Source organism: Panthera leo, chromosome A3 (assembly GCF_018350215.1).
Source record: "Panthera leo isolate Ple1 chromosome A3, P.leo_Ple1_pat1.1, whole genome shotgun sequence".
In the NCBI taxonomy this organism is placed as follows: Eukaryota; Metazoa; Chordata; class Mammalia; order Carnivora; family Felidae; genus Panthera; species Panthera leo.
In genome coordinates this window covers 101621968-101631552 of record NC_056681.1, presented here as the reverse complement: position 1 = coordinate 101631552, position 9585 = coordinate 101621968, and the positions used below count along the sequence as shown (strand labels likewise).

The following is a 9585-nucleotide window of genomic DNA, read 5'->3' as shown; positions in this document are numbered from 1 at the left end:
ATGTGTATAGCACGTGTGCCCTGGGGACTTCGTCAAGGACCAGCCTGTGTTTCCCACTTCTACCTGATGATAGGAGGCTGTTGTGCACGTATGCATTTATATCTGGGTGCATCAGATCCCACTGAATTCATAAAGGACAATGCAGATCACACGGCTTCTTTGTGTCCTAAAGACTACAGGTAGTCTCTACCAGGGCTCAATGAGAAGTCAGGACTATTATCCCACAAGGGATAGGTTATCATTAGGAGCGACCATAACATTGTTGTTTCGATACCCTAGAGGTCTGTACTGTGGTTCTGGAACCTCCAAGTACTGTCCCTATGTGCCACAGGCACTTTAAGCATCATTGGCTTACTGAATCATAAGTCCACTGCATGCTGAACTTGGTGCGGACTCCTCTTCTGTTCTGGGACTCACTCGACACAGCCAACTTTACTACTAAATCAATAAATGAGTCAGAGAAAGTCTCTCAAAAATGGACGTGTTGCCTTCAGAATCCAAAGAGGACCGCTACCTGGGGTTGACTGTATCTTTTAGTTATGAGATTCATGTCTTTATTTTAGAAACAATTTCTCAATATTCCCCAGATCATTTGACTACGGGAAACTTACAACCACAACCAGAACCATGAGGGAGCTAGGGGCCAATTGTAGGGTTTATCTTGGGCTTGTATACTTAGCCACAGTATTTGATCTGTGACAAAGGAGGCAAGAATATACAATGGGGGAAATACAGTCTCTTCAAAAATGGTTATGGGAGTCAGTTAATCATCCGACTCCTTATTTGAGTTCAGATCATGTAGTGCTCTGAGCTGAGCATGGAACCTGCTTAAGATTCTCCCTCTCCCTCTCCCTCTGCCCCTCCCCCTCCCAAACACAAACAAACAAACAAACAAATATTATACACACACACACACACACACACACACACACAATGATACTGGGGAAACTGGACAACTACTTGCAAAACAATGAAACTGGACCACTTTCTGGTACCGCACTCAAAAATAAACTCAAGATGGATTAGAGTCCTAAATGTGAAACCTGAAATCATAAACCACCTAAAAGAAAACATAGGTAGTAATCTCTTGGACATTGGCCCTAGCAACCTACTTATAAATGTGTCTCCTCAGCCATGGGGAAAGGAAGCAAAATAAAGTACTGGATCTACACCAAAATAAAAAGCTTTATTACAGCAAGGGGAACCATCAACAAAACCAAAAGGCAACCTAATGAATGGAGAAAGGTATTTGCAAATGACTTATCCAACAAGGGGTTCATGTCCAAAATATATAAAGAACTCACACAACTCAAAACTAAAAAAAACAAACAGTCCAACCGACTCTGGATTTTTAATTATATAAGCCCTAGGAATGAGTTCTTAAAATTGGAAACAATTTAGCCAATATAGTTACAAATATTTTTGTACTCCCCTCCTCACGTTCTCTTCTTAGACCTCCAATTATATGCAAAATAGACTGCTTGAAGCTGTCACACAGTTCACTGATGCTCTGTTCATTTTACTTTTTTCCAAGTTCAGAAAGAGTTTTCTACAAACCCAGTAGATTCTTCACGTGTATATCAGTCACTGTGTGGTCACATGTGCAGGGGAACTCTGTAGATACTCTGGGTTCTGTCTCCGCGCTGACAACGGACCATCCCGAGGCCATCAGCAAATCAGATCAAAGAGAAAGATTGTCTGGCCTCGGTAATATCCCAACGTACCAGATGCAGAGCTTGTTAAATGGCTTGCAGTTTCTTAAAATGTGTCATTCTCAATCGAACCTGTCTTAGATGGAGGGGAGGCAAAGAAAGCATATCATGAGCATTGAAGAGTACACAAGACACTTTCCTCAAAGGACAGTAGACTGATTCTATGCCATGGCCCCACAGAGAAACACGTTCTCTGCAGGCACGTGTGTGCCACCCTGGTCAGGCTCGGGCATCTGGCGGACAGGAGCCTGGGTTGTTACTGAGATTACCCAGCCCCGAAGCTGTGCCCAGCCTGTCCCTTCCTCTGCTGATTTGCATATTACTCAAGCACAGCCTAACTGAACACTGATTAATGGGCCAGTCACACCCTGTGCAGGACCCAGTCCCGGTCAGGACACAGCATGGACATGAAGGCCCCCGCTCAGCTCCTGGGCCTCCTGCTGCTCTGGCTCCCAGGTAAGGAAGGAGAACACTGGGAAATTACTCAGCCAGCGCGCCCCGTACTGCCTGGCCCTCCAGCCGCGTCCTCTTATGACACGATTCATCATGTGGGTCTTTGTTTCTCTGTGCCCCATCTCAGGAGCCAGCTGCGAAATCCAGATGACCCAGTCTCCATCCTCACTGTCTGCATCTCCAGGAGACAGAGTCACTATCACCTGCCGGGCGAGTCAGAACGTTAACACGTGGTTAGCCTTGTATCAGCAGAAACCGGGGAAAGTTCCTAAGCTTCTGATCTATCATGCATCCACGTTGCAAACTGGGGTCCCCCCGCGGTTCAGCGGCAGTGGGTCTGGGACAGATTTCACCCTCACCATCAGCAGCCTGGAGCCTGAAGACGCTGCCACTTACTACTGCCAGCAGCATAACAGCGGCATCCACAGTGATTTAACGAGAGACAAAAACCTCTATAACCTTCAGTGATTATCTCATTATACCAGGTGCTTCTTTATCAGCAGCTGCTGTGGTGCTCAGCTCAGCATGTCTGTTCTGTTCGGAAATCCTGAGGTTCTGAAAAGCAAGTCCATGACAAGATTTGAACTCTGATCCCTGGCTGTGCCTCAGCTTTCGCTGCACAACTAGGTTCAAACACAATTTCGCCACTAAGGGCGTCAGATCCGATTCATATGAATGGACGCCTCCGATGGTCCCGGCCGGCGTGAGAAGACACCCACATCTGCAACAAACAGACACAGGCAGGGAAGAGTGGAAACCAATGTAATTCGCAGATGGCAGGATTGTATGCAGAGAAAATTCCAAATATTTTACAAAGAAGCTACTAGAAATAATAGGAGAAATAGGTCATCATTGGATTCAAATCAACATGCAAAAGTCAGTTTGATTTCTATGCAACTGAAAGAAATACTTAAAAATTAAACTTAGAAAGCGCATGAGTTCCAAGTGCCTCAAAAGCGTCCAGTATTTAGGAAAAATAACAAAATACACTCCAAGTTCCAGAATATCCTTTAAACACACACACACACACACACACACACACACACACACACAATCTACATAAATGGAAGGCTGTATTATCCCCAAGGATTGAAAGTCTCCATATTGTGAATATGTCAATTCTATCTTCCCTTTCTGTCCATGTCTGTGTAGAAGCTGGAACGTTCACCCCTCACAAGTCTCCAGCTCAAGCTAGGGTGCTTCTAGTGCCTATAATCCCACTCCCTAGCGATTATAAATGCTCAATATGCTGTCCTGTGGAAACCAGCCTGGACCTGCTCGTGCACATCCTGCTGTCTCCAGGAGTCCCTCGTAGGGATAATAAACACCCTCTCGACTTCTCTTGGTAGGTGGCATATCGTCAGCCTCAAAAAATGCCTATTAATTGGAAAAGGAGTACTTCCCACCTCCACAGAAAAACGTTAAAACATAAATATTGAAAGATATAAGGAAAGAAGGAAAGCCCATAGAGTCGAGCCCCACTTTTCTCTTTTCCGGCGAGAATCTGAGATAAAGGACAGGCCAAGAGGCCTCAGAGCTGAGCAAAGCCTTCAGCCATCTCACACAGCCATAGATAAAAATTAATCTCGGGGCACCCGGGTGGCACAGTTGGTTACGTGTCTGACTCTTGATCTTGGTTCAGGTCATGATGTCACAGTCTGTGAGTCGAGCCCCACATCGGGCTCTGCGCTGATGGTGAGGAGACCAGTTGGGATTCTGTCTCTCCTTCTATCTGCCCCTCGCCCACTTGTGCGCGCTCTCTCTCTCCCTGTCTGTCTCCAAATAAACTTAAAAAAAATTTTTTTTAATTAATCTTCAAGGACTATAAAGAAGGAGGGATTCTGACAAATTTCAAGGACTTCAGTTGGAATCCTGGCAGGCCCACCCCCTAGGAGGAGGGAGGAACCGGGCAATGTATGACCCATGCTGGAGCCCAGACTCAAAGCACAATGCAATCCTTGACTGGATGAGGGTGACATACCTTAGCGTTTCAGGCTGCCAGACTCAAATGTAATCTCTTTCTGGATGAAAAAAATCATTCCAGAGCCAAAAATCGCCACTAAACTGTTTCACGGCCACTATGTGTGTAAACCGACAAAAGGATTAAGTACACACAACACAGTATGGTTTTCAGTCAACAATTCTAAGCCAACAAAATCAAGGAGAGAAAAAAACAGGCAACAGAAACAGACCCCTCCTTTTGCAGATATTAGGTAATAGGATGTAACATGCGTAATGCAGGAGGTGACAAGATTGAGAGTTAGAAAGCCCGAAACTATTATAAGTAACCGTCAAGACGACCCAGGTCAAGGTTCTCCCTTCCTGCACACATGACAAAGTGTAAAACCTGGTTCTCCCCAGGCCAGGGGTCATGGCTTTGGAGACCTGCAGATCACACTCACATATTTTTTAATGTTGTTCGATTATTGAGAGAGAGAGAACACAAGATGGAGAGGGGCAGAGAGAGAGAGAGAGAGAGGGAATCCCAAGCTGGCGCTGCACTGCCAGCACAGAGCCCAATGCGGGGCTTGAACTCACGAACCGTGAGATCACGACCTAGCTGAAACCAAGAGTCGGACACTTGACCAACCGGCTGAGCCACCCAGGCGCCCCGAGATTCACGTTTTTAAAAAAATGTTTATTTATTTATTGAGAGAAAGTGACAGAAAGAGAGAGCACATGAGGGGGGGAGGGGCAGAGAGAGGGAGAGAGAGAATCCCAAGCAGGTTCCACACTGCCAGCCCAGAGCCTCACGCAGGACTCGAACTCACGGAACTGTTGAGATCATGACCTGTGCAGAAACCAAGAGTTGGATGCTTCACAGACTGAGCCACTCAGGTGCTCCTGGTACATCATTTCTTTCTTTCAGAACTATTTTTTCCTATTTGCATTTCCATGGTAAGTTTCTTCCCTTTTCCAGTTTCCCATGGGTGGCTGTGCTGAATCAGGCTCTATCCCTCTTGTCGGTGGCAGTGGGAGGGCATGTCTCCATCTCCTACAGGGCCAGTCTCAGTCCCATCCATGGCACCGGTTCCAGCAGAAGCCACACCGATCTCTGGAACCACTGACGCAGAGGGTGTCCACAAGGCCCCCCCGGGGCCCAGCCTAGGTCAGTGCCAGTGGGTCAGGGACAGATTGCACACACATAATAGGCAGCATGGAGCGTGGGGACACCACGCACACTTGTGCACACAGAACCCTCACTACGACCCTGCGCAGCGTGACGACCCTAAACACACCCTCCCGCGTGGGGGCGGCGGTTCTGCTCAACCCAACAGCTGCCTCCTCCAGGGATCAGTCAGGGCAGCTGCTCCTCTCAGAGGAAAACCAAGCTGGGGGGGGGAGGTGACAACGGTGGGGGGCCCTCGCAGGAGGGCAGTGAGGCAGAAATATGGGTTTAACGCTAGCTAATAGCACAGGATTCGTGTTAATTTTCAGGTTTGGTAAGTAGGCTGTGGTTATGCAAGGTGATACGTTAGGGGAAGCCAGGGCGGGAGTATATAGGAACTCTCTTTTGTGTGAAATTTTGGGTGAGTCTAAATTATTCCGAAGTAAATGATGGCATAGAAATAAAAATAACTCAAAGTCAGGAGAGGGCATAGTCTTACTGAAGAATTCTGCAAGCCCCATTCTGTTTTTCCTTCAATCTCCGGTTGTAATTCCAGCGGCTGCTGGTGATGCCCGGCTCCCAACATCTGCAGGGTGTTCACTTATTGGAACAATCTTGAAATACATAGAAGGTGATCAAACTTGCTAGTGCCTACTTCTGAGAATAAAACTCCAAGTGACCAGAGTTCAGTGTTTGCTTAGAATTCCATTTCTTTTTGTGGCACCTGGGTGGCTCAGTCGTTTAATCATCCGACTGTTGATTTCAGCTCAGGCCATGGTCTCACACAGTTCATGAGATCGAGCCTCAAACTGGGCTCCGCACGGACAGCACGGAGCCTGCTTAGGATTCTCTCTCTCTCTCTTGCTTTCTTCCCCTCCCCTATTCTCTTTCTCTCTCTCTCAAAAAATAATACACATTAAAATAATTCTTTAAATTAACATGAAAAAAGCTTAAGGTTCACCAAATATGTATGGAATTCAGCCTTATTTAGAAGTATAAAGGTGACTGGGAAAGTTCCAGAGAACTACAAAACTGGTCGAGGAAAAGAAGGAAACATTTAACACAAGTTACTATTTTTTTAAATATGTATTTATTTTTGGGGGGTGAGTGCAGGTGGGGAGGGGCAGAGGGAAGGGGACAGAGGATCTGAAGCAGGTTCTGGGGCTCGAACTCACGAACCTTGAGATCATGACCCGAGCTAAAGTCGGGCGCTCAACCGACTGAGCCACCCAGGTGCCCCAGTGTGTGCCTGTACTCTTTAGGCAGCATCGATTTTATCTCTCAATTTCCCTTCAAACACAGACATGTTATATTACTTTGCTCATGTGGGAGTGCCCCCCCACCCCCACTGCCTCCTCCCAGCTGCTGTGCCCACAGGAGATTTGCATATCGTTCCCGAAGGGAGGGCTAACGTACACAGTCTCAGATAAAACCTTTGCACCTGACATAAAAGATCAGCTCTAATCTTGCTTTGATTGATCAGGACTCACCAGTTCAGCTTCTCAAAATGAGGTTCCCTGCTCAGCTGCTGGGGCTGCTGATGCTCTGGATCTCAGGTGAGGACAGAGGGGGGATGAGAAAGGAGAGCGGGGTGTGGAGGGAGAGCTCTGGGGGCGCTACTGCTCCCCACATGTGTTCTGCCCACAGGTGGGACTGCCCTCCAGCAGGGGAATTTAATTTGGGGGCCTGGGAAATCAAGAAGAAACTGAAAGGAACAAAGAACAGTGCTTTAGTGAGATGCTGAAAAGGAAGAGGCCACTTTGTGCCTGCAATTCTTTGGAAACTGGATACATTTAGAGGATGAATCAAATCACCAAAAGTGATTTAGCCTTAAATACAAAAACATTTTAAATCATAAAAATGGCTTCTAAGGTTTCTGCATAACTTTGTGCTTCTCTCTCATTATTTTAGGATCCAGTGGGGATGTCGTGATGACGCAGAGCCCTCTGTCCCTGCCCATCACCCCTGGAGAGCCAGCCTCAATCTCCTGCAGGGCCAGTCAGAGCCTCCTGCACAGTAATGGAAACACCTATTTAAGTTGGTACCTGCAGAAGCCAGGCCAGTCTCCACGGCTCCTGATCTATAGGGTTTCCAACCGGGCCTCTGGGGTCCCAGACAGGTTCAGTGGCAGCGGGTCAGGGACAGATTTCACCCTGAGAATCAGCAGGGTGGAGGCTGACGACGTCGGAGTTTATTACTGCCTGCAAGGTACACACAGACCTCCCACAATGGTTCAGCCCCAAACACAAACCTCCCTGCCTGTCACTGCCCAACTGCCCACATGTGCTGTTTGTCTGGGGAGCAGGCAGAGCAGATTCTGAACGTGTGTAAGAAGATGCTAGAGAACTCAGGGGATAGGTTGCAGCTGAGGGCTCTGGGCCACAAGGGCCTCGGCTGCAGCTCAGGCACCCCACACCGAGGCCCTGGAAACGGCATGTCCTTGCTGGGTGGAGGCAGCAGGGGCGTGGAGGGGCCCGAGAGCCCTTGGAGCCAGCAGTCATGAGAAAAAGGGAGAGGTGACTGAAAACTCATCGCAATTCGCCCTGCCTGGCCTACGGGTGTCAACTCAGTCCGCATGACAGGCAGACAAGTGGGTCAGATTTGTGGAACACAAGTTAAATACACGTTGGAGTTCAGCAATTTGGGTCTATCTTTAAGAAGATCAGATCTGGTAATATTATGAAATTGATATTTACCCACTTTCCTATTTCTCCTCTTAGTACTTATGTTCCCACTCCATTGACATGTTTAAGGGAACATTCTAAACAAGCTGGTGTCAGGTGGGATGAACCGAGAACAATCAGTAAAAGTGTTGGATTCTGAGTGTGCAAAGAATCTTCCGTAATTTCAGAGCAGGTATGATATTGTGAGAGGTGACTGATGTGTGACTTTTACAAATAATCAACATATTTAATGCTATAAATTCAGTGTGACAAAGTCCCTGTTTCTGGCAAACGACCAATTTTGGGTTTTTTCTTTGTTAAAATTTTTATTTTTTTTATTTTTAGAGAGAGGGTGCACGCAAGTAAGGGAGAGGGGCAGAGGGAGAGAGAGAATCTTAAGCAGGTTCCATGCCCAGCTCAGAGCCTGATGCAAGGCTTGATCCTATGACCCTGGGGTCATGAACTGGGCCAAAGTCAAGAGTCAGAACCAACTGAGTCAACAGGCACCCCACAATCCACCAATTTCGATATACTGTTTTCTTTAGTTTTAAAACAATATCTAATTTCTCTTTTCATTTCTTGTTGGGCCCAAGTTTCACTTGCTGGGTATACTTTCTAGTGAGAGCAGATACTTAGGAAAGATGACCAACTTCAATCACAGGTGCCTCAGGGCCTAGGAATCCACTCCAGGGACCTGCGTTGGGAAGGTCCTTCTGCTGGATGGCTTGACCTCAGTACTCATGCAAATAGAAAGTCTCCCTCTAAATCAGAGACAAGTCCCTTTTGGGCCGATCAGGGAACAGGCTCTGTATATCTCTCATGGTGGCCAAAGCAGTGTGGGTTTGGAATATCTGAGCTGACAAAGTCTATAGGTCATCAAAGTCTATAGGTCATCTGAGCTGACAAAGTCTATAGCTGACAAAGTCTATAGTCTATAGTCTGAGAGTATCACATTCTCCGTTCACAAACCCTGATTCTAAAAAAACAGATTCAGACTGTTTCACCAAACCTGTCTTCCTACCCACATCACACACTGTCTTCCCATTTTATGGAACCCAAACTAATATCGTCTGACAACAGAGACAAATCTACATTAAAATCCACCTGTGGAAGTCCTTCCTCATTCAGCTGATGATGGTCAAGTATAGAGAGACTCACAGAACTGCTCTGTTCTCCACGAGGATGCCTTGCATCCCTTTACTTATCACGTGTGTGGACTCACGGTCAGTTTCGTTGACCAGGCCACAGCATGGTTGGTTATCAGGCAGGAGACATTCTTTTTTAGAACTAGGAATATTATGGTCTCTGTATATAGATATATAAGGACGTTTCAAAGCCTCTTTGTAACCAAGAAAGAATTCTTACAAGATTGAACATTCTCGAAAATAGTAATTTGAACATATATGATGCATATCAATGCCCGGGTGAGTGCTTTGGGGGGACATCTTCCTCACTTGGGACACAGAGTTAACCCTGGAAGCCTCTGCTCATTTTCTTTGCCTCCTATTACTCTGGCTCCCCGGGGAGAGGAACATGGGATTATTCTGCATGTCAATGAAAAGTTTCTCGATGTTGTTGAGTCCTGTGCGCCTGTGCACAGTCAGCCCAATAATTAAAGCTCCACAGAGACCAACCATCCTAGCTCTGC

General features: G+C 46.8%; 1 long non-coding RNA gene and 1 gene segment (V, D, J or C); one reads left to right on the top strand and one right to left on the bottom strand.

Moving 5' to 3' along the window:
* Window positions 1-2097: 2097 nt before the first annotated feature.
* LOC122216309 overlaps window positions 2098-9585 on the top strand; it is an 82297-nt gene continuing 74809 nt past the window's right edge. The window contains 2 exon segments of the V gene segment in view: window positions 2098-2168; window positions 2293-2587. Of these exon segments, the coding sequence occupies window positions 2114-2168; window positions 2293-2587 (350 nt within the window).
* LOC122216312 overlaps window positions 7426-9585 on the bottom strand; it is a 72610-nt gene continuing 70450 nt past the window's right edge. Inside the window, exon 3 of the long non-coding RNA XR_006200825.1 lies at window positions 7426-7494. This is a non-coding gene — a long non-coding RNA (uncharacterized LOC122216312). The remainder of the gene's footprint in view (window positions 7495-9585) is intronic.